This window comes from Colobus angolensis, unplaced genomic scaffold (genome assembly GCF_000951035.1).
Source record: "Colobus angolensis palliatus isolate OR3802 unplaced genomic scaffold, Cang.pa_1.0 Scaffold72, whole genome shotgun sequence".
Lineage (NCBI taxonomy): Eukaryota > Metazoa > Chordata > Mammalia > Primates > Cercopithecidae > Colobus > Colobus angolensis.
In genome coordinates, this window is record NW_012120932.1 from 5,482,593 (window position 1) to 5,507,950 (window position 25,358).

Sequence of the window (25,358 nt, forward strand, 5' to 3'; positions counted from 1 at the left end):
GGCGCCCGCCACCTCGCCCGGCTAGTTTTTGTATTTTTAGTAGAGACGGGGTTTCACCGTGTTAGCCAGGATGGTCTCGATCTCCTGACCTCGTGTTCCGCCCGTCTCGGCCTCCCAGAGTGCTGGGATTACAGGCTTGAGCCACCGCGCCCGGCCCAGCCTCCCTCTTTATCTTGTTATCTTTCTTCTATGAGTGAGGGGTCCACTGGGAAAGGCTCAAGAATCACACTCTAGTTCACAGATACTACTTTTTCTGAACAAAACCTGGGCTGCCTCGCCTGGCGCAGTAAAGCCAAACATCCACCCTGAGGTTTTGCAGTGAGGGAAAGGAGGGTGATGATTTGCAGGCCGCCGAGTAAGGAGGATCAGGCAGCTCCTGCTTAAGAGATGACCTCCCTAATGGCTCACAAGCAGGGGTTTTTAAAGGCAGGGGTAGGTTTCAGGAAAGTAGATAGGCAAAGTCATAAGTCAATACACAGGCGTTATACACCGGTTTGTCTGAAAAAGGCGGGATAACTTGAAGTGGGGGCTTATAAGTCACAGGTGGATTCAGCAATGCCCCGGTTTCAATTGGTTAAGGAAGTGAAGCTTTGTCTAAAAACTGGAGCCAGCAGAAAGAAATGTTAAGGTCTGGCCTGTGGGCATAACTCGCTCCAGCCCTCAGGAAGAAGTTGAGAACAAAACAGCAGCCATGTTCAGTCCTCAGCTGCCCCTTATCTGAGGTCTATGTACGAGTGAACAGTATTTTCCAGTTGGTGAGGGGTCCGGGTTTCCAAAAAACAACTCAGGGACACCTGTCCAGACGTTATCTTTAGTCGCTGCGGGAACTGGTATCTCGAGCCAACCTCCGTGGCCATGACGTGAAGCTGCTATTACCTTTCTACTCATCAGGTTGCTCATGTGCTTCTCAGGCTAGCCCAGGGGCCTGGAATTTCCCTTGGAGGGACTAAGATTGTCCTTCATTTCATGCTGGTAGGGGTGGCAGTGGTCAGCAGGCTCCTAAGAGGGGTCCCTGCTCCATCTGATTATTTTGTGCTCTTTCTGCTCACATTTCAGACACTAAATGTGTGGAGTTTTCTCCTCACACCAACCAGTTCTCCAACTCTCTTGACACAATCGGATGTCCTCCAATTCAATTCATTTCTAACACTACCCAGAGTTAGCACAGACCCCACAGGTTAAGGGCCTGGTCCCACTAGACTGCCCCCATGCCCTTCAGATCTCAGTTGAAAGTCCCAGGTCTCCTGTACTTCTCACTAACTGGGTATAAATCAGGGACTCCCACAGACCCCTCCTTAGGTTGAAGACTCTGCTAGAATGGCTCACAGAGCTCAGGAAGGCACCTTACTTACTGGTACCAGTTTGTTATGAGAGATATAGCTCAGGAATGGCCAAACCACAGATGCGTAGGGCCAGGTGTGGGGAAGGGTTGGAGCCTCCAAGCCTTCTCTGGGGGTACCGCCTCCCAGTGCCTCCGTGTGTTTGCAGCCTAGAAGCTCTCTGAACCCTGTCGCTTAAAGGTTTTGATGGAGGTTTTGTTACATAGGCATGATTGATTAAGTCATTGACCATTTGAGATTAATTCCATCCCCGGCCCCTCTTCCCTCCTTAGAACAAAGAAGGAGGTCGGGAGGTGGGGTTGAAGGTTCTAACCCTGCAATCACACAGTTGGTTTCTCCAGCAACCAGCCCCCATCCTGAAGCTCTCTAGGGGCCCCCAGCCACCAGTCATCTCGTAAGCATATAATCACCACTAAAGAACTAACTCATGCAGCCAAATACCACCTGTTCCACAAACACCTATGGAAATAAATTTTAAAAAATGCTCCTTGGTATGCCATCTGCTGCTGAAACTGCTGATGTTGTATATATGAGAGGCTCCTACAATGCAGTAAGGAACCACAATAACAACAACAAAAACACACTCTCATCACTCTGAAGATTCCAAGAATCTTAGAAACTCTTGTGTCGGGAACTGGGGACCAAGACCAAACTTTGTAACAAAGATCATCCCTATCGATCAGGAAATGATAGGGGTATTATGAGCTTTGTGCCAAGAACAAGGGACAAATATCACGTATATTCATTGTTATCTTGCAATATCACAGTTGTTTCTAGGTTCTTTCTCTGAACTCGTTTTGTGATCTAATGTCTATTGTGTCTTAGCACTCCTGTTGAAACTTGTAATGTAACATCTTATTATGTAAATAAGAAATAATTAAGGCTATAAGGAATTTGAATATCCTCTCATACTGAGTTAACAAATATCTGGTAGGGCATCTGGTAAACCTCAAGTTTAATTTAATAGACAACTATTTACAAGACTGGGTAGCCAACAAAGATTTCATATACATTCCTGAAGGATACACAGGAGCCATTCATATACATGGTCTGCTGACTAGGCTACAAAGGAAATTGTGACTGATTCCAAATAGCGAAAGATATACCATTACATTCACTAACCACCATGCAATAAAATTAAAAATAACGTTAGAAAATGATATCCATTCTCACCTATACTCAGAAAGTATTCTCCAGTGTACTTCTAAGATTACAGAAAAAATAAAAGTGGGTACTCTCATGACTTGCAGCCAAGGTGCTACGCAGATGGAAACTTTCGGCTTTAAAGGCATCTGTCAGAAAATAAGAAAGATTATAAACAGATTTAGCTTCCAAGAAACTCTAGAAAAGGAACAAGAAGCCTGGCTGCTTCTGCCACTCCTTTCAAAAGCAAGATCAGTGGCCGGGCGCGGTGGCTCACGCCTATTAATCCCAGCTCTCTGGGAGGCTGAGGCGGCCTGATTACGAGGTCAGGAGATCGAGACCATCCTGGCTAACACGGTGAAACCCCGTCTCTACTAAAAATATAAACAATTAGCCGGGCGTGGTGACAGGTGCCTGTAGTCCCAGCTACTCGGGAGGCTAAGGCAGGAGAATGATGTGAACCCGGGAGGCGGAGCTTGCAGTGAGCCGAGATTGCGCCACTGCACTCCAGCCTGGGCGACAGAGCGAGACTCCGTCTCAAAAAAAAAAAAAAAAAAAAAAATTCCAAAAGAGATACAAGGAGGAAATTAATAGAGAACAAAAACTGATAATATAAAAAACGCAGGAAGAAATGGAATTGATCAGTTTAAAGCAAACCAACAGTCAAACCAATTCTTTAAAAATGCCAAATAAGAGACAAATCTTTGAAAAATCTTAAATTAAAAAAAAAAAAAAAAAAAGACGTCCGGCTCTGTGGCTGATGCTTATAATCCCAGCACTTTGCAAGGAGGAGGCAGGAGGATCCCTTGAAGTCAGGAGTCTGAGATTGGCCTGGGCGAAGTAGTGGGACCTCATATACACAAAAAATTAGAAAATTACCCAGGAATGGTAGCACACACCTGTAATCCCAGCTACTCAAGAGGCTGAGGTGGGAGCATTGCTTGAGCCTGGGAGTTCAAGATTACAGTAAGCTCTGATCCAGCTATTGCATTCCAGCCTGGGCGACGAGTGAGATGCTGTCTCAGAAAAAAACAAAGAAGAAGCACAAAAAAGAAGAAAGAAAAGGACCAATTCTAGGAAGCTAACTACAGTAGAGGAAATTTATTTTAAAAAGAAGAGGAAGAAGAAAAAGAGAGGAAGAAAATACTATTTAAATCTTTGTACTGAAAAATTGAAAATCTGGATGAAATGAACAATTTTCTGTGAAAATATAAATGATCACGATTGGCTTAAGAAGAAGTAGAAAAACACCAAGCGATTAATAGTCATAAAAAAATGAAAGAGACAGTTATGAAGAACTACAGCTGAATAAAATGTCCAGACATTTTTATAATATCACCAAATCCTCAAGGAATAAGAAAAAGCCCCCCCCATATTTCTAGGCTGGTTAACTTTGACTTTTGATTTTTCTGTGCTTGGAGGGCTCCTTGGATGTGTAACCACCCAGCGGGTTCATTTTGCCTGCTGCCGAGGTCGAGCTGATTTATCAAGACAGCAGAACTGCAATAGAAAAAGAGCTGAATTCACTCAGAGCCGGCTGAATGGGGGACCACAGGAGTGACTGGCAGGTCAAGGTGGAACCATCAGTCATCAGAAATGCAAAAAACCTGAAAAGACATCTCAAAAGGCCAATCTTGGCTTGTACAATAGTGATATTTGTCTGCAAGAGTAACTGGGGGATGTTGCCTATCTCGTGACCTCCAATATAATGCTGGGTAATCCTTTATGTCTACACCTTAGCAGAGTCCAGGCTCCTCTCCTCTCCCTAGCCTGGTGGCCCTTCTTTAGCTTTACCAAGGTGGTTGAGTTTTGGGAACGGGTTATTATAATTTAAATTACAAACTAAGTATCTCCCAAAGTTAGCTTGGCCCAAACCCAAGAATAATTAAGGATAATTTGAAAGCCTAAGGGCAAGATAAGGGGTTGATTAGATCAGATCTCTTTTATTGCCATAATTTTCTCACTGTTACAATTTTTGCAAAGGTGATTTCAGAACTGGGAAGCTCCTGGGACAAGTTGATCCCGTACATGTTTGATAAATTATCCAGACAGATAAGCATGACTCAGACACCAAAATGGGACAAGGATGGCATCAGAGAAGTATGGTCCAATTTAAATATTTGCCAACTGAATCCAGCAGTTTATTAAAAAAGTAATTCGGAAAAAAGGAACAGATGTAATTGTTCTTAAACTGATAAAGAACATCTACCAGAAGTGACAGGAAAGCTCATGCTTGCATCCTGAGAAACACTGTAAGTGTAGGAGGTGTCTGCCAAGATCGTGAGGCCAAAAACATGCAAATATTGGAAAGAAAGGGACAAAACTGTGCTCTTTGTAGAGAGTACTATTGTCTGTGAGGAACACCAAACACTGCTGAACAGACTATCAGAACAAATAAAAAATTCTGTGAGGTGGCTGTTTAAAGAGCTCCCACTCACGATTAATAACAAATTAGAATATATAGAAAAATAGGTAACACAATTGAGGGCTTCTTATGTGACAGATTCTCTGCCACACACCTTTTTTCTTTTTTGAGACAGAGTCTCGCTCTGTCGTCCAGGCTGGAGTGCAGTGGCGCGATCTCGGCCCACTGCAAGCTCTGCCTCCCGGGTTCAAGTGATTCTCCTGCCTCAGCCCACTGAGTAGCTGGGACTACAGGCATGCGCCACCACGCCCGGCTAATTTTTATATTTTAGTAGAGATGGGGGTTTCACCATGTTGGTCAGGTTGGTCTCGAACTCCTGACCTCGTGATCTGCCCGCCTCGGCCTCCCAAAGTGCTGGGATTACAGGTGTGAGCCAGTGCACCCAGCTGCGCCACACGCTTTTGAATGTATTCCCTTCTGTGATCCCCAGAACAACTGACTTGCGCTGACAGAAATAAGTGGTAGAGACAGGAATTGAACCTACCTACTTAATCCTGAAGTGTCTTCTATCCAAAATAATTCAGGTCACCATGGCAGTGAATAAACTTAAGATCCTGGTGGCAGGAGCAACTCAATGTCCACCCAGATCCCTACTCTCTCTTCTTTGAGTGGAGTTGCAGCTGGTAAATGGCTCCCAGCAGGGCACTTTCCAGGCTCCTTGACATCTGTGTGAGGCCATGTGACTCATTCTGCAAATGAAAGCAAGCAGAAAGGATGTGGGTCACTTCTTGATCAAGGTGGTTAACAGAGGGCATATCTTCTCCAGCCTCTCTCAATCCTGGCACTAGCTGGATGGCAAAGCCCAGAGCAATCTTAGAGACCTGGCAGTAAAGATGACAAACACGCTCTCAGCTTTGGGTCCTGAATGGGTTCCCAAATGTGAAACAGGGTCTGCTACGTAAGACAAAAACAGACTTCCTTTGTGTTAAACGGCTGAAATTATGGAGTTATTTGTTACAGCAACTAATGTTATCCTAATTAACACAAACCTAACAAGAAATGTCCAGGATTTACGTGAAAAATCTTTTAAATGTTTAGAAGGCTATATGAGATTTGAAAAAAAATGGATACTATAATATACTTATGGGTAAGACAACTGATTCCTGAAAAGATATAAAATTTTCCCTAAATATCCCTACTTTAATACTTGTCTAGACAATTTTGCCATTTATTTGGAAGATTAAACAAAGAAGATGAAATAAAATTTCAAAAGAGAATAATAAATGGTAGGAGCTTCCTTAACATTGTATAGGAGGGGTCAGCTAAGATAATGAGGTCAAAAAAATGCAAATATTGGAAAGCTATCAAAGGCTAATATAAGCTTATGATTAAATCAGAAGTGGCCCTGGCGTGGAGATTGATAAATAGGTCAGTGCAACGGAAACGATAGACCAGAAACAGCCCCAGGCACACATGAGAACTGAGCATATGACTAAGTCAACATTTTAAATTAGGAATGAATGGACAAAGTGCAGAATGTTGTTGAGACAATTAGGCACCCAATTTGAAAAACCTATTGTGGAATAATTTCAACCTCATACCATTCTCAAAAATAAGCAAACAAAAAGGATATAGAAAAACATATTTATATCCTTGAAGTTAAGGAAAATCAAAAAGAACATATAAAACAAGGAAAACATTCACAAATTTGATAACATTACAAGTAGTATATAATGTATGACAAGAGCACCAGAAACAAAGTAGAAAATACTTGCTATGTACATGGCAGGCAAATAATCAATCCTGGGAATATATACGACTTCTACAAATTGATAAGAAAATGTTAAGTTACTCCATAGAAGAATGGGCAAGGGGTATGTACTGGTAACTCACACGTAACATAGCAAATGATGCTCAGCCCCACTGATAATTGGATAATTGGATAATAATAAAGGGGCCGGGTGTGGTGGCTTACCCCTGTAATCCTGGCACTTTGGGAGGCTGAGGCGGGAAGATTACTTGAGCCCAGGAGTTTAAGACTAGCCTGGCCAACATAGTGAGACCTCATCTCTACAAAAAATAAAGAGTTAGCCAGGCATGATGGCATGCATCTGTAGTCCCAAATATTCCTATACAGTATATAGGAATTAATTTACTCATATATACAAAGAGCTATATAGAAGGTCTTTCATTGTAGCAAGATTGGTAATAGAAAAACTTGGAAACACCCTAAGTGCTTCTTCAAAGGTGAACTCTAGAATACCATGGAGCAATAGAAAAGAATCAAGTGGTTCTTCGTGGACTGCTATGGAAATATATACGATTCTTAGAGATAAAATACGTCATTAAGTTAAAAAGAATATTGCAGGACACTGCTTATAATGTCATTTATGTAGGATAAAAATAAATAAAACTCACAAAAGAAACCTTTATTTCTATATGTGCCGATATATGCCTGTAAATGTAGAGAAAAAGTTAGGGAAGGCTCAACAACAAACTAAAGGTGGTGGGAGCCTAGGGGTGAGTGGGGAAATAGGCAGGGGCAGCCTTGGAGACATTTTTTTTCCTTGGCATTGTTGGAATCTTTTACAATGAGGATGTATTTGTGCATATAATAGTATAATTTAATAAATACAAACAGAAAAAGATGAAAATCCTGAGGCTTCCACCCCAGAGATTTTTATCAGGATGGTGTATTATTTCGTTCTTTGCACTGCTATAAAGAAATACCTGAGATTGGGTAATCTATGAAGAAAAGAGGTTTAATTGGCTCACGGTTCCACACGCTGCACAGGAAGGGTGATGCTTGCGTTTGCTCAGGAAACTGACAAGCACTGCCGAAGGCAAAAGGGGAGTGAGCACATCACATGGCTGGAGCAGCAGGAAGAGAGGGGAGGTGCCACACACTTCTAAATCACCGGATCCCTGGATGACTCACTCTTACCACGGACAGCACCCGGGGGATGGTGTTAAACCGTGAGAAATGGTCCCCACGATCTAATCACCTCTCACCGGGCCCCACCTCCAACACTGGGGATTACAATTTGACATGAGATCCAAACCATATCAGATGGTTTGGTGGGAATCTGTGTTTTTTTTTTTTTCCTTTTTTGACATCTCCTTGGGTGATTATGAGACTGTGGGCTATAGTGAATTACTGGCTTTTGGAGACTGTATCTTATAGACCATAATTCAGCTTCTTATGTGTTTTCTATAATATGTAACTCTTTCTTGTGAGACGGAGTCTTGCTCTGTCACCCAGGCTGGAGTACAGTGGCACAGTCTCGGATCACTGCAACCACCACCTCCTGGGTTCAAGCGATTCTCTTGCTGCAGCCTCCCAAATAGATGGGATCACAGGCGTATGCCATCACGCCCAGTTAATTTTTTTTTTTGGATTTTTAGTAGAGACAGGGTTTCACCATGTTGGCCAGGCTGGTCTTGAACTCCTGACCTCAGGTGGTCTGCCTGCCTTGGCCTCCCAGAGTGCTGGGATTACAGGCGTGAGCCACTATGCCCAGGCTATAATACATAACTTCTTAAAATAACAGCATAGTGCTTGTTTCTGCAACACATATACTAAAATTGGAACCATACAGAGAACATTAGCACGAGTTCCCAAGGATGACACAGAAATTCGTAAAGTATTCCACATTTTTCTTAAGATGGTAGATTTTGCTATGTTGTATTTTACCACAATTAAAGAAAATAACAGTATGAATCATTTGACTGAAACCACAGAGACAGATTTCAATAAACTGGGGCCTTTGTCACTAATTCAAATGTCATCCGTCGCTGTTTAAACGAATGTTGGTTTTTCCTTTCGTCTTTCAGGAAAAACTCTAACTTTTCCCACTGGTAACAGTTTTAGATACAGACACACCTCCAGCGATGCACGTTTACACGTCCCCCGTGGAATCTCTCCGAAACTGCTCTGTGTGAAGCACACGGTTCCCCACCCTGTCACGCAGCCCTCGGGAGTCCAGGTGTTACCCACTCTGCAGGGCCGCCCTGCTGGTCTCAGGGGACGCGTCCAGCTCTCCACCCTGTGCTCCCCATCCCATGTTCTCTTCTGTTGGGAGTCAGAAAACAGGAAGAAAGGTCTCAGGTTGAGTAAGCCACAAGAAGGGTGTCCTTGTGCATAGGAAGCAGCTCAAAAGTTGGGTCAGATGGCCGGGCATGGTGGCTCAGGCCTGTAATCCCAGCACTTTGGGAGACTGAGGTGGGCGGATCACATGAGGTCAGGAGTTTGAGAACAGCCTGGCTAACATGGGGAAACCCCATCTTTACACATGGGGAAACCCTGTCTCTAATAAAAATACAAAAATTAGCTGGGCTTGGCGGCGCATGCCTGTAATCCAGCTACTTGGGAGGCTGAGGCAGGAGAATCGCTTGAACCCGGGAGCTGGAAGTTGCAGTGAGCCGTGATTGCACCACTACACTCCAGCCTGGGCAACACAGCGAGACTCCATTGCAAAAAAAAAAAAAAAAAAAGTAGGTGCAGAAACACTGCTTTTACTATGGAATGCTGTTCCACCCCCTGCTACATAAGATATAGTATAAAGTCCCCAGTATTTTAAATTCTGATGCGTAGCTGAGCCCATGAACTTCAGAGAAGCACTTTCAGTTTGTGGTCCTGGACAACGAAAGCACTTAGAAAATTCCCCGGCACACAATAAACACACAACAAGTGTTAACGCCTCTCATGATGGCCCGCTCGTTAGCCTGGCCCATTGGGGTTGCGCTGTTCCTAGCCCAGAAAGCTTTGTCACATTCTGCACACTTCAACCCAGGAGAAGCAGCCACATCACGTACGCGCACAGCCTTGGGACCAAGTCACCTCGACACAAACCCTCCCTGTCTGCTCACCATCCTTGTCTCTTTTGGTTTTTCACTCCCACTCTCAGCTAGCAAAACGTGGACTCGATGTTGTGCTTATTAGCCGGACGCTGGAAAAACTAGAGGCCATTGCCACAGAGATCGGTGAGTGACCCCCCAAATAAGGGATATGTGTGTGGAGCCCACCAGCCAAGCCTGCTCCCACCCTGCCAGTTGACATACTTGGCATCCCCCATCTGCTGTCAGAGCCTGGGGCACCAACTCTCCTGGGCAGCCTGGTTACAAAGCAGAGGGCGGGATGGAAGGTGTCACCTTTAGCGCACACTGGCTCTGGGAGCCGGGGGAAGCAGGAACCAGCTGAGGCACAGATAGGTCCACTTTCTCCTTGGGGGTGGTGCCTTCATCGCTAGATCAGCCCTGCTCATCCTTGAGGCCCTGGCTGCCTGGTTGCTTCTGCCACTCCCTTCAAAAGCAAGATCAGTGGCCGGGCGCGGTGGCTCATGCCTGTAATCCCAGCACTTTGGGAGGCTGAGGCAGGCGGATCATGAGGTCAGGAGATCGAGACCATCCTGGCTAACACGGTGAAACCCCATCTCTACTAAAAATACAAACAATTAGCCGGGTGCGGTGGCGGGCGCCTGTAGTCCCAGTTACTCGGGAGGCTGAGGCAGGAGAATGGCGTGAACCTGGGAGGCGGAGCTTGCAGTGAGCTGAGATCGCACCACTGCACTCCAGCCCGGGCGACAGAGCGAGACTCCGTCTCAAAACAAAAACAAAAACAAAAACAAAATCAGTGTTTGGGACTTCCCTTCCCTATGCCTATGCTCTGCTCCCGGCAGGAGGATGGGTGACAGTGCTTACTGGTGTTTGTCAGATTTTAAAAACTGTTTTGATCCAGGATCATCATGTATGGACGTGGAGGCTGTACACTGTACAACCCTGAGGCAACTTTTATATCACAATGTTTTATTATTACGATTTGCTCTGAAGTGTTCTTTTGTTAATAATGATAATCACATTTCTTTTGGGACCTTTGAATTTTAATAATTATTAATTTAATAATTAATAAACTCTTTAACTCAAGGGGATGAGACGTTAGTTCTGGAGACTTGTGAAGACCATGGTGGGTTGTCAGGGGTGAGCCTTGTCTCCCTGGGGGAGATCTGGGACAGGAGACAGGTGTGGGAGGTGTGGGCTGTGCAGTCACACCGTGGAGCACAGTGCCCTTGGACCCATGAATTATGCTTTTGTTCTGTGTCTGGATATCAGAAGTAACTTTGACTAGGACTGAGACAATCCTCAGTGTTTGCCTCACGATGCTGAAATGTGCTTTTTATCATCCTTTTGAAAAGTAAGTAGTGTCTTTGTCCTGAAAGCATTGTCCACCCCCAAACTATGCCTCAAGATTGCTTGGCCCACAAATACCAGCTAACTCCAAAGCAAAGCAGCTCACCAAGCCACTGGTAAACTCTGCTTGTTGCTTTCACTTCTGCCGGAAAACTCCCACAAAAGGCAAGTGAACACAGAGTAGTGGGGAGCGCATTGAACTTGGAGTGACCAGAGAGTGGACGGTCTTGGGTATGTCAGTTAGCTTCTCTGAGCCTTCATTTTCTCCTCTGGAAAATGAAAACCATAATGTCTACTTTAGAATGTGGTAGGGACAATGACCTAAGACATCGTGTGTGTAAATGCTCTGTGAATGCTAAAGCATTGGACAAATACAAAGAGTTGGTGGGTCTGTGTGGAGGAGACTTGACACTTGTGAGCAGAGGCAGTGTCAGACCTTGCTTTTACAGCTGTCAGTCCGATGTCTCAAACTTGAGCAAGCAGCAAAGTCACTCAGAGGTGTGTTAAGCAGGTGGCTGGCTGGGCTTCACCCACAGTTTCCGATGCAGTCGGTCTGGGGTAGAGCCCGAGAATGTGCATTTCTGACAAGTTTCCCTGTAACCCTGATGCTGTGGTTTGTGGACTCCACTTTGAGAACCGCTGCAGTAAATCTCTCTTAATGCATATACGCGTCCCTGCAGTAACTCTTAGGGACATGTAGAAACCACCATTCACCAATCTCTTAGCACCTCCCAGCATTTACCCAGCGCCATCTCCCATTTCTGTTTGGGGCAACGGGCTGTCCTCTTCAATGTCTGCTCAGGTAATACAGGAGCACTGGCGGAAACTTCACGGGCAGGGGGCATCTGGATCCCTGTTCATTAAAAAACTATTGTCTCTCATGTAGAGCGGACTACAGGGAGGAGTGTGAAGATTATACAAGCAGATTTTACCAAAGATGACATCTACGAGCATATTAAAGAAAAACTTACCGGCTTAGAAATTGGAATTTTAGGTGAGTAAATTGCAAGATGCAAAGCTTGTTGTAATACATCAGGGAAATAACCTGACACTGATTAGTGACACCTGATTATTTCATGGTGATTTATACTGAAACCATGACTATATTTTAAGCTATAGCATTAAGTTGAATATCAAAGCACACTTCTTCTAGAGGCATCACTGAATAAAAAAATTTATATATTGGTTGGGAATGTATCAGACATATATATTTCAACCCCCAACTATATTTTCCTTTTTTATTTGAGACGGAGTCTCACTCTGTCGCCCAGTCTGGAGTGCAGTGGTGCGATCCCAGCTCACTGCAACCTCCACCTCCCAGGTTCAAGTGATTATCCTGCCTCAGCCTCCCAAGCAGCTGGGACTACAGGCGCCGCCACCACGCCCAGCTAATTTTTGTATTTTTAGTAGAGACAGGGTTTCACCATATTGGACATGCTGCTTTCAAATTCCTGACCTCGTGATCCACCCACCTCGGCCTCCCAAAGTGCTGGGATTACAGGTGTGAGCCACCGCACCCAGCCGGACCGACTATATTTTCTAATACTAAAATGAATTGTCTTTTATGGAACTGGTGTTGACATTTGGCAGAAAAAGAATCCCAGGAACATTGGCCTAAAGGAATTAGTTTAGCAAAAAAACATTGCTGTGATTGATCCATGAAATACTATATAGTTAGTTGAGAATTGACTCTCTTATTTAGAAAACAATATAATATTTGTTTCTGTAATGATTTACAGACAAGGTATTTTTATGGCCATGTGCACAGTGCAGTGTTTATAGTATACATAGAAGAAAGTCAAATTGGATTTCTAAACCTTCTGCTGAATTTTAAAAATAATTACATTTTTATATATGAAAGTGTACAGTATATCATTGCAGAAAAATTGGAAAGAATAGATAGGCTGATAAAATAAATATGAATCTCTTAAAATCCCAATACTCTGAGATAGCCTTTTGGTGCATACTTTTCTAATCCTAAACACACACATATTTTCAAAACCGGAATTATACGTATGTGCTGTTTTGTCATATATTTTAAAAAAACTTACATCATGCATCTTCTCCCACGTTAACAGCCCAGTCATAGATTTTAATGACTACACTGCATCCCAACATATGACAACCCCATGATTCATTGATGGTATCTCCTACTACGGGACAAAATTTTCCCTCCAGTTTCCTCACTGTTATCAAATCACGCTGCGATGAACAACCTTACATGTCAATCTTTTTGCACATGTTTCTTTGGGAAAATCTCCCACCTGATCTTCTGACACATTTTTGTTTTGCTTCTTTCTGCCAGTCAACAACGTCGGAATGCTTCCAAACCTTCTCCCAAGCCATTTCCTGAATGCGCCAGATGAAATCCAGGTAGACTTGTGCTCTTCTGTGTATACTTTCCTCTTACCCAGGTTCTAGGTCCCCTGGCTGGGTAATGAGTCAGGCCCGGGAAGGAGTGATGGAAGCATGCATCTGGCCGAAATCCTGGACTGTGTGTATTCAGGCCCCCTTTTCTCTTCACCTGAGCACTCGATCCATAGTCAGGAGTACCACTTTTCATGATATCTCTGGGATAGGGACATCTTCCTTCTTCTCTGCACATCAAAACTTACCTGTCCATTGTCCCATTCTTTTGGGGCACTGCACTCCACTTTATAAAGGGTAATTCTGCCTAACACATTCGCAGCTGTGACCACACATGGGAGAAGACCAGCTCTTTGGCTTTCTCTGTCTTCCCAGGTACCAAGATTTGTTTAACTTTTAGTGTGAGGGAAGTACATGACACAAACTCTGTGGCTGGCAGGATTGTAAGTTCAGTAAGCTTGACTCAGACCCATGGCTGGCGTTGTTGGTGGGGAGTATGTTTTTAATGGATTTAACAGTCCTTTTCTTTTTTTCTTTTTGAGATGGAGTCTCCCTCTGTCGCCCAGGCTGGAGTGTAGTGACATGATCTCGGCTCACTGCAACCTCTGCCTCCTGGGTTCAAGCTATTCTCCTGCCTTAGCCTCCTGAGTAGCTAGGACGACAGGCATGCACCACCACACCCAGCTAGTTTTTGTATTTTTAGTAGAGATGGGGTTTCACCATGTTGGTCAGGCTGCTCTCGAATGCCTGACCTCAGGTAATCCGCCTGGCTCGGCCTCCCAAAATGCTGGGGTGACAGGTGTGAACCACCGCGCCCGGCTGCATTTAACAGTTTTTGAAGGCACAGTTTGTGGACCCTTCCTTAGGCCCTGACCTTTGGAGTCACAGGGCTACACCAATCTGAACAGGCCCTCATGCTTCCATTCCCCACTTCTGCAGGTATCCTGCAGTCCTGTGTAAGCCCCGAGTCTGCTGCGCCGGGTGATAATGCCAGACTGCTTGGGCGCTGCTGCACATCCTCACCAAACTCCTCTCAGGACCACACATCTCCTGCACGGGCCCTGTCTCCCACACTCTGTTTCTGTCACAAGTCTAGGTCTCTCCACGAAGCAGGTTCCAGGGTTGCTCCTCTGCCTGTGTGTGCGTCTGTGTTTGTGCTAGTGTCTGAGTCCATCCTCTTTTCCTTTCTCTTTATCTCAGGTGATTCTAGTGGGTTCTTTACCTGCCCTCCACAGCCCAGAACCTCTACCTTATATTGTACAACCATCTGCCTTTCTGTTCTCCTAGACTCACATATGCTAACCCCTCTTCCTCCAGCTGGGAATGGTATAGCTCCCTTTGAAAAACCGTATCTATATTCCTCCAGTAATATAGTTCCAAGTTTTCCCGGAAACTCTTAATTGACGTCTAGTCAACATGACATAGGTACAGAAGGACAGAATGGGAGTCACATGTTTCCTGGTGCTAGTGCGTGCTTGCTGGAAGTCAGTTATGAGCCTCAGTTGCAGGGTGAATGATGAAACCGCTCAGACGTGCACTTTTGCCCTCTTCATGGTTCTTGAGCACTGACTGCTTTCCAGGAGAATTTCTCTAATCATCCGGTTGATGTGTGGTTGTGATTATTTATTACAGAGCGTCATCCATTGTAACATCACCTCCGTAGTCAAGGTATGTGATCAATATATGTGCGAAATGCATTAACATGTAGTAGCTGTTGGAGTTTGGCAACTCAGGAGAATTGTGCCCGCCCACTGTAGAAGCAGCATTCTTTGAAATCGAACCGCACTTAGTCGAGAGGCCGTCTCGTGCTCTTGTAATTGTCTTGTTCTGTTTTTCATCTAGAAAACACAGTAATGGATTCAACTCTCCCTTGTATCTGAATTCTATGTCTGCTTTCAGTTTTGTCACACGTCACAACATATTAAGCTTGATGATGCTGAAACGTATTCAGGATTCAGAGACAACTTAAAAAAAAGTATCTTCCTCTAATTTTAGGCTTTATAGATAGAGGAAAGCTTACTTTGGAAAACTGACGGAGGGCATGGCTTGCATTTTCTGAACTTTTGTTGTTCAATAAATATTTGTTGAATCAAAGCTCAAGTTCCTCTGTGTTCTGGTCCCAGCACAGCTACTAATTAGCCGGACAGCATTGGACAAGTTATGTAGCCCCCTTGAACTTGAGGTTCTGCATCTGCTATTAAAAGGCTGTGGATCGGCCGGGCGCGGTGGCTCATGCCTGTAATCCCAGCACTTTGGGAGGCCGAGGCGGGTGGATCACGAGGTCAGGAGATCGAGACCATCCTGGCTAACACGGTAAAACCCCGTCTCTACTAAAAATACAAAAATTAGCCGGGCGTGGTGGCGGGCGCCTGCAATCCCAGCTACTTGGGAGGCTGAGGCAGGAGAATCTCCTGAACCGGGGAGGCAGAAGTTGCAGTGAGCCGAGATCACACCACTGCACTCCAGCCTGGGCGACAGAGCAAGACTCTGTCTCAAAAAAACAAAAAATAAAAATAAAAATAAAATGGCTGTGGATCAAGAGATGGCACCATTCAGCATTCAAGTTCTTTGATGAGGGTCAGCTGTACAAAGATATATAGCACGAGTCCCTCAAAGCTATCCTATATAGACCATTTAGAGAAAGGTGCTGTTTAAGAACGGACACAGCTTGCGGTTGCGTGACTTGGTGAGTAGATGAGGATTTTGTGCGAATGACGTGTCCCCCTTCCTCTGGGGACAGAGCCCTCTTCCTCTACGAGGGCACGTGGCTTGTGAGTGAGCTCTGAGCTCCCCACCTGCACTAACCCCACAGCTGGGCACCTTGCTCAGTACACAACATTCACAGCTGTACATGGCAGCCTTGGTGACCACTCTGGAAGGTCAGTGGGACTGCAGGGATAAGTAAAGTCTGATTCCTGATTTCAAGGAGCTGGGACCCTGGTTGGAGAGTAGCGGAAGACTCAGTCTCACCCATCTGAGCACCGTGGACTGGCAGTAGGGGAGGACAGATTTCCCAAAGAAAGCCAGGCTGCTGTTAAGATAAGGAGGGGAAATGGAGGGAGAGTAGACAAAAAAAATTTTTTTTTCAGATGGGTAAGTTGAGCTGACAACAACTCTTGGTTGTTTTTCTGCCAGCACGCTGGCATTTTATGGTTTCCTGCTCAGTTGCTATGGGGTACACACATCTTTTTATGCTTAGCAATTGATGGCTTTTTGGAGCCCCCAGCTGATGCAATTTTGAGTTTTGTGTGTCTAACTGTCATCTGCAGCCTCACCACTAAAGTCTTTCACGTTATTTTACAACTGACCTTTTAGTCTTGGGCTGTTTGATCATAGGCATTTCCCAAATGTACTTGACAACCCTCTGACTCCTTTAGCAGAGAAATGCTTTGATTTGTTTAAAAAAATTATGTATTGATAAACACTAAGTTCCCTAAGTAACAAATAAAATAAATTGAAGTTTAGCTTCTAAGTATACCATGCCCCAGTGAACCTTGCTGGTTGGAAGCATGACTAGAGAAACTGCACTGTTTCAAAGGAGCCATCTGGAGATGGTCGAGTGCTCTTTCGGGGCAGGGATGGGAGAATATGCGTTTGAGGGCAAAGGGAATGTGGAATAAGAAACTGAATGTTGGAAGCCTTGAGGCAGGGACCCACAAGATTCAGTGTTGTCTCTCTAATTGGGATCATTCAGCCAATGGGGCTAGTGAGTTTGTTCGGGAGGCTTTGAGGCAATGTGGGTGCTGGCTGAAAAGGTTTATACAATATCGCTAGGAAGTCATTCACGGAAAGAGGGCTGACACTATCTCGCCCCTCATCCTCCCTCTTCCTCAAAATCCAGCATTCCACAGGCAGCCTAGTGGTTCTAGAGAGCCCCTGCCCCGCCGCCCCCCCCACTGCCCTGGCCCCCTGGTCCCCCAGCAGCGAAGACATTCCCTGCAGGCTCTGAGACAGGCTGGGGCCTGGCCTGGGAGCGGGCACCTGCGAGGAGCTGCTGCAGGGCCCTAGAGAGCATCGAGAAATGGGCGGCCTGTGTCTTCCGGTCCCCAGGTGCCTTGATGTCTCTGCCCCTCTCCTTTCACTTGGGTCCCTTGTCTCAAACCTGCTGCAGTCAGGCCTGATTCTGGTCAATTTTACCTCAGAGAACACTTCAGTCCATGGGGTTGCCTCTTCCTTCGTTTGTAGAATGTGCATCTTGTAATTTTGAAACAAAAAGTTCTTTTAGGCTCCTGAAAGGGCAGAGAAGACCTTTTCAGGGGTCCGTAGGCTGGGAGGGGGAAGGGGCTTCTCAAGGCTCTTGTAATTCCGATACATAGGAGTGGCCACGCGCTGTGTCCACAGAGCTATTTCACAGCCCAGCTGCAGGCTGCGTAAGCGGCTGCTGTTGAATTGGTGTTCTTCTCTCTACAGAGTCTTGTTAGGTTTCCGCATAGCTCCCCAGTTCCAACTCATGGCCAGTCCACTTTGGCCTGTCCGGCAGAATGAAGAGTATCATGGGAACCTCAGTGTTGGTCCCACAGCCGTAAGCCAATTCGCCCAATTTTTCACTGCCCTCTTTTTCCAGGAAGACGTTAGCTTTAGGGGGAAGAAACCAGAGGCCCCAGAACAGCCTGTCATTTGTCGTTGGCTGCAGGGGGTTCCAGCCAGACTCTAATGTGGCCAGAGTGACCTCCAATGAGTGCCAGCAATTTTCAAGGCCTTCTGAGAAGATGAGGCTCTTTCCCAGCTTCCTCCCGCTCTCCCTTCCCCATTCCATCCCGCCCCCTTGCACTGCTACTTAGTTCCTTGTCGGGCTTACCTTTGGCCTTCTCTTGTAGATGACACAGCTAATTCTGAAACATATGGAATCAAGGTAAGGCCTTCTTCAAAAAAGTGTGGAGCAACATGGCCTCCCTGCCCTGGCAGTCAGCTAACTCGGGGACTGGGACACAGGGTCCATCTGGCTGTGCTTTAACAAACGATAACAGCTACGATGAAAGCACACAGTGATTATGGGAAAAAAACATAACGTTCTGGGCCAGGCCAGCTCTGCAAATAGACAATCTCACTTGAAGGTTAAATGTAACACTATCGGAGGGAGGAAGAGAAGGGCAGTTTCAACACGCACTAGATTAAAGAAAAATTAATTAATGTTGAGTGTAAAAGAAAACTTCAGAAGTTGTCCTGAGATCACGACCATCTCTTTGTTAGGAATTTCAGCTTTTCTCAGAAAGAATACTCCGATTTAGTGTGAAAATGGCCACTCTGTCAGCTCCTCCACTGATTGCATATTTACATCACCTTATTCCAATGCCCATTTGGGACGTGGTTCTTTTCAGGTGGTGTTCGTTAAAAGCAAATGCTTGATAGCTTATCTTCCCTAGAGGGAGAAGAGGCTTAGCCTTGGATTCTAATTTGCAGTTTCTTGTCCCCTACTCCTCTATTGAATCCGTCTAATTGGGAGGGACTAAGGATACTGAATTTCAGAAGGACAAGTGAGGCTCCTGGAGACTGGCATAGGGTATCTGTGTGAGCGGGTCCTGGACCGTGAAATTCTACCCAAGACAACATTCCAGCATGTGACATCTGTCCTGCTGTGGGTCCGTGAGGCCAAAGGGACCGGCAGCTCACGTGGTCACATTTAGGGGAGAAGGATTCCCTCCCCTTAAATCCTGAGCCGAGCTGGTTATCAGTATTTTGGTGGAGAGGCCTCAGCTGTAGCAGGGCCTCTGTCTCCAGGAACAAGCCCCTCCCATTAGGTGACGTCACATAACCGCCGGGTGGCCTCTCTGTGCGGCGGAAATGCAGACATCGCTGTGTGGCGCCCTCCGGGGGAAGGCGGGGGAAGTTCACGCACCGTTCCTAGAAGCAGAGCCCCCGGCACGGGCGGAAGCCTAGAGAGGGCAGAGTCGGCAGTGTTCACACTGGCCCCTTTGTTTTCTTTGTACCCACGGTCGGGTAAGGCAACAAAGCCATGGGAACTTCGCTTCTTTGCCTTTCAGGCGGAAAGGTCTCATCCTGAACATTTCTTCCGGGATAGCCCTGTTTCCTTGGCCTCTCTACTCCCTGTACTCAGCTTCCAAGGTGAGTGATGTCGTGACTTCCAAGTCTCTTCCTTCTTCCTCTTATTTCTCCCAGTTGGCAATTTCCTTTGGCCGTCTGGCAAGCAGATGGAAAGGTTTGCCTGGAGACGCTCTCATATGTGCAGGGCTGAGCTAGTCACTGGGAAGCCCAAGCGGAAATTAGAATAAAGCCCCTGCTCCCGGCACATGAAGGAAGCCCTGCGGCGCACGACCTGGCCAGCCTCCGGGGATGCCAGCCCCACTCACCTCCTCTGGGAGCCCTTGCCGTCTTCCTGCTGACAGGTGACACTGTAGCTTCCTTCCAGACTGGGAGGTGTAGCCTGACCATGCGCTCGTCATAAACACAGCCTGTGGAAGAGGGAGCGCTCTACAGAGGAGGTTAATACAGGCAGTGGCCCTAGGGATGGGTTTATCCCAAAACAGGCATTCTTGCTGAGTGGGGGGGTCCTCTTCCCAGAGCAGGGGATGAAGTGCTAACTCCCATCAAGACAAGCTGGTTCATTTTTTCCCTTACTCTCTTTCTGCCCCACTCTCCAGCTTCGTGAAGGCATATTTGACCAAAATTGTGTCTATTTACAGTATGCAAGGTGATATTTTGATATATGTATATGTTGTGAAATGATCAAGTCAAGCGAATTAACATGTCCATGACCTCACATATTTACCGTTTTTTTTTTTTTTTTGTGGCGAGGACCCCTGAGATCTGCTCGCTTAGCAATCTTCCGGTATGGGGTCTATGATTGTTAGCTTTTGTCACCATGCTGTACAGTCGATCTCCAGAACATATTCACCCTGTGCAGCTGAAACTTCGAACCCTCCGTACCCACCGTACCCATGGCTCCCCACTCTATTTTAAGGTCTACAGGTAGTGTCTCTGCATTGCCCCTTGAAGTCAGAGGAAGTTGGCTCTGACAAGGGAGCACACTCTGGGGCCTCAGGTGTCTCAGGTATTTCTCCTTCTTGCTCCAGGCGTTTGTGTGCGCATTTTCCAAGGCCCTGCAAGAGGAATATAAAGCAAAAGAAGTCATCATCCAGGTGAGGTGGGCGGCTGTGAGTCCTTGTCATCATCCAGGTGAGGTGGGCGGCTGTGAGTCCTTGGGAAGGGTTACTCTGTCCTCCCGCAGGCTGGGGCCACTGTCTCCTACGGGCCTGGCTGTGCACGTGTGGTCAGCAGGAAGAGCTAGGGACGCCACGTGGGCTTTCAGGGCGCCTCAGTCCCACCTGCTGCTGTGGCTTCTGCTGCCCTCCCCCACACGCTGGGTGCTGGAGGAGGAAATGGGGGAGGGGAGTGGCTGCTCAGAAATGCTGTGGACCTTCTTGCTACCTGATGCTTCATCCGAGCAGACATTAGGGTTGTTTGTGGCTTTTCCTCTGTGACCCTGGCACAGGACACAGGCTTATGTGGGAGGAATTCTGGAGAAGAAGCAAACAAAACAAAACTGGGCACTTGATCCGAGTTTGAACGAGGGAAGGGGCTAGTCACCAGGGGAGGGGTCCTTCTGTGATGGGCCACAGAGGTCGCCACACGCTGGTTCTAGAGCAGGTGAGAAGGAGGCACTCTGCTTCCCTTCCACCTATGTCGTGGAGATGGCCTGTCCTCACCTGGGCGGAGCTGGGCTGTCACTGCCTGCTGCAGGCTGAGCAATGTGATTCCTCAGGTGTCAGTGATTTATTTGTGCTTTGTTCAGCAACAGAGTTAGAGTTAGGTAGTTTCTGCAGTGTAGAATAAACAGAGTTTTTGTTTTGTTTTGTTATTGTGTGGGAAAAAGTTTTACAATATACTATTAGAAATGAAGAAAGGCACATTCAAAATTATATCTTGGAAATTATTGCTGCACACACTGATTTTCAATTAAAATATCCAGTGAGAGTATTTTAGGCGGCTATTCCTATAAACCAGCCAGCTACAGGGTAAAGCTTATTAAGTAGGCAGATATGAGTTAATGGTAGGAATTTGGCCAATAATATCATTTCTGAGCCATAGTGAGTGGTTGTAACAGCATTGCCACCATGTCACAGTCCCTTTTTCTGCCATGCAGAAGCCGTCTGACCCATCGGAGGGTCCTGCTTCCATGCTGGGGTCTCCATGCTCCCATCCCAGCTGAAGCTGGGATTTCTCTTTTGCAATGCTGCAACTCTGTCTGGGCTAAGTTTGCTGCAGTAAAAAATAACCCCTAAAATCTCAGCGGCTTAAAACAACAAAGTCCTATTTTGCATTCACATGACACATCCACTGTGGGTTCACAGAAGGCGTTAGCTCACTGTGTTGACACAGGGCCCCAGGCTGATGGAGCAGCCGACATGCCAGAGGAAAAGGAGTGGGAAGTTCTAGTGGGTCCTGCTTTGACAATGAAGTGGTCTGGCCCAGAGATGACACATCTCACCTCTGTTCATAAATCACTGGCCAAATCTGGTTGCACGGTCCCACACAGCCACAGGGGCCAGGAAGTGCAATTCTATTATGCATGTGTCTGGAAGAAGAAGGAACCAGGAATCCTTGGTGATTTATTTATTTATTTATTTTTTTTTTTTGAGACGGAGTCTGGCTCTGTCGCCCAGGCTGGAGTGCAGTGGCCGGATCTCAGCTCACTGCAAGCTGTGCCTCCCGGGTTTACGCCATTCTCCTGCCTCAGCCTCCCGAGTAGCTGGGACTACAGGCGCCCGCCACCTCGCCCGGCTAGTTTTTTGTATTTTTTTGTATTTTCAGTAGAGACGAGGTTTCACTGTGTTAGCCAGGATGGTCTCGATCTCCTGACCACGTGATCCGCCCGTCTCGGCCTCCCAAAGTGCTGGGATTACAGGCTTGAGCCACCGCGCCCGGCCCCTTGGTGATTTCTAAACATGAATGATCATCACAGCCACCTGCTTCCTAACCTTGTGACCCTCAGCAGCATCTTATCTTGATCCTCAGGGCACAGCTGCAGAGATAGTGGGTACCATGGAGCAGCAGGGTCAGGAGGAGATGTGGGTGGGGAAATGGTGTCCCTTGTCTCTAATCTGATGCAGAGATCTTGGAGGTGCTCTTCTAGCAAGGAGGAGAAAGTGAAAAGACTGTGGTCTTTCAAAAACCAGTTGGCCTCTCCGAACGCACGCATAGTTGGTGCTCAATAAATACTTGCTGAATGAATGAGAAAGCATGTACTGTGGAGTTGGGTTTGAATTTCATCCCAGCTCTGCCACTTATCATCTGAGTGATCCTGGTCAGCTTGTTTAAACTCTGTGAGCCTCAGTTTTCCCATCCATAAAAAGGGGCTTATAATGCCTCCTTATATCTCTGGGTTATAGTAAAGATCTAATGAGGAAATAGGTACACATGCTTGAACAATATTTACTGAGCCCCTATTTTGTACATACAGATGTTTTGTCAACCCCAAATCACTTAAGAATGAAAATACTTATCATTACTTCCCTATCTGGAAACTGTGGTGGAGAAAGCACCCTCCTTATATTTCTCAAAGAGTAATACTTTGAAATCCTTGAAAGAAAAGTGTTATACAAATTAATCATGCTTTAATTTCCATAGGAACCTGCTCATTTGGATTAACTGACTCATAATTGGGTTCAATTATGAAACAATGTAATTCCAAATGTGATGTGAAGATAAACCAAAAACACTTTTGTGGATATATATATATTTTTTACTTTTTCCCCTTCCTTCCTTCCTTCCCTCCCTCCCTCCCTCCCTCCCTTCCTTCCTTCCTTGATGTTGCCCAGGCTGGAGAGCGGCGGCATGATCTTGGCTCACTGCAACCTCTGCCTTCCAGGGTCAGTGGATCCTCCTGCCTCAGCCTCCTGAGTAGCTAGGACTACAGGCATGTGCCACCGTGCCTGGCTAATTTTTCTGTTTTTAATGGAGATGAGGTTTTGCCATGTTGCTCAGGCTGGTCTCGAACTCCTGGGCTCAAGCAATCATCCTGCCTTGGCCTCCCAACGTGCTGGGATTACAGACGTGAGTCATCACGCCGGCCTTTTTTCTTTCTAAAGATGCCAAACCCTTTGTTCTGGGAATAAGGTAATAAAACCCTATTACGGATCCCCATGCCAGGCCACAATGTGGTTAGACCACAGGTGGAAACATGGCGTTGGGTTTTTAGGGCACAATGTGTGATTGTTTTTCTTACCACAACAGGAAAAAGTTATGAGGTATGTGCCACTCTTGGTTCCTAACTGAAGTGTGAAAGTGGGAATCCAAAGTGCTTTCAGGTGCTCCAACTTTGGTTATATGTATTAGAAACAAACTTCTGAGATGGAGTTCCCAGATTAAATCCAGGACCTCCAGTTAAATTTGAGTTTCAGATGCCTATGAATAGTTTTCAGTATGAGTAAGTCCCATCGTACTTGGGACGCGATTGTGCTGAAGTGATTTTCATTGTTTGAACTTCAAATTTAACAGGACGTCCTGTATTTTTATTTGCTGTCTTGCAACTCGGTTCTGAGAGAGAGACCCGAGTTCTTCCCGTTCATGCTGTGTGTTGGGCAGGGCATTTGGGCCACCTGATGTTGGCCGGCTAAGTCCTCATCTTGAGAAACCAAATTTTTGATTCCCAGCTCTGTGCCAGTTCTGTGCCTTTTTCCACTGAAGATCTGAAAACCTCGCCTAGGAAGAGAAGGGTCGGGAAATGGTGGGACGGGGTCTTGAGTGTTGATTTCTCAGAGTCTTCTTCCGGCGCGGATTGCTTCTGTGCCATGGTCTTTGTCTCCCGTTGTAGGTGCTGACCCCATATGCCGTCTCGACTGCAATGACAAAATATCTAAATACCAATGTGATAACCAAGACTGCTGATGAGTTTGTCCAAGAGTCACTGAATTATGTCCCAATCGGAGGGGAAACCTGTGGCTGCCTTGCCCATGAAATCTTGGTAATTGATAACTTCTCCTTTTCTTGAAGCCAGGGAGGGAGGACACGCAGGTGGCCCTGGCAGGGCTGGGCTAGCTCTTCCCTGCTGCTGGAACACTCATCGATGTGTTGGGTATGCTCCCAGCAGTAAGATAGCCAGGGACAAGGACTATGTGGCAAGGTGGGGAGAAGCCAGAGCCTGAGAGCTCAGCCTTTAGATAACCCCCAAGTTGGCAAGTCTCATTCTTGGCTGCCTCCCTCCTCCCTCAGAAAGGAAGGTGGCTCCCAGGAGCTCTTGAGCAGGGAAGACCAAGATATATGGTGCTTCCACGTGGGGGCTGCTGTCTTCTCTGACCCTCTATTCCAGTCAGTGTTTAGCTATCAGCCCTCCAGGGAAAAAAGCAAAACCAACACAAACCACTTTGCCGTGTAGCGTTTGACTTCTATGGTATAAATACTCCCAGCATGGCTGAGTTTAAGCCACTGGCATGACGCGGTGTGTGTGAGTTCAGGAGTGCGTGGTGCACAGGGCTCTCTCTTTTTTAATTTTAATTTTACTTTAAGTTCTGGGATATATGTGCAGAACGTGCAGGTTTGTTACATAGGTATACGTGTGCCATGGTGGTTCGCTGCACCTATCAACCCATCACCTAGGTTTTAAGTCCCACGTGCATTAGGTATTTGTCCTAATGGTCTCTCTCCCCTTGCCCCCACCCCCCGACAGGCCCCGGAGTGTGATGTTCCCCTCCCTGTGTCCATGTGTTCTCATTGTTCAACTCCCACTTATGAGCGAGAACATGTGGTGTTTGGTTGTCTGTTTCTGTGTTAGTTTGCTGCGAATGATCACAGCGGGCTCTTATGAGTGAGTACAAGCCAGCTTCAGCACGCCACAGATCCAGCATATGGCACAAGAAGTTCTTACCACGCCTGGGCTGCCTTTTTTTTTTTTATGAGATGGAGTCTCGCTCTGTTGCCCAGGCTGGAGTGCAGTGGCGCGATCTCAGCTCACTGCAACCTCCACCTCCTGGGTTCAAGTGATTCTCCTGCCTCAGCCTCCC

The 25,358-nt window shown here is 46.3% G+C and overlaps 1 protein-coding gene across 3 annotated transcripts in view; it reads left to right on the forward strand.

The window, feature by feature from the left end:
* The window catches only part of HSD17B3 (hydroxysteroid (17-beta) dehydrogenase 3), a 58,885-nt gene that overhangs the window by 28,474 nt on the left and 5,053 nt on the right, over positions 1-25,358 (forward strand). The window contains exons 3-10 of one of the 3 annotated variants that reach the window (XM_011927503.1): positions 9,756-9,831; positions 11,921-12,028; positions 13,340-13,407; positions 15,034-15,069; positions 18,219-18,253; positions 19,383-19,464; positions 20,433-20,498; positions 24,173-24,322. In XM_011927503.1, the coding sequence (XP_011782893.1) occupies positions 9,756-9,831; positions 11,921-12,028; positions 13,340-13,407; positions 15,034-15,069; positions 18,219-18,253; positions 19,383-19,464; positions 20,433-20,498; positions 24,173-24,322 (621 nt within the window). The remainder of the gene's footprint in view (positions 1-9,755; positions 9,832-11,920; positions 12,029-13,339; positions 13,408-15,033; positions 15,070-18,218; positions 18,254-19,382; positions 19,465-20,432; positions 20,499-24,172; positions 24,323-25,358) is intronic. The other 2 variants (XM_011927506.1, XM_011927505.1) reach the window with 2 other exon arrangements.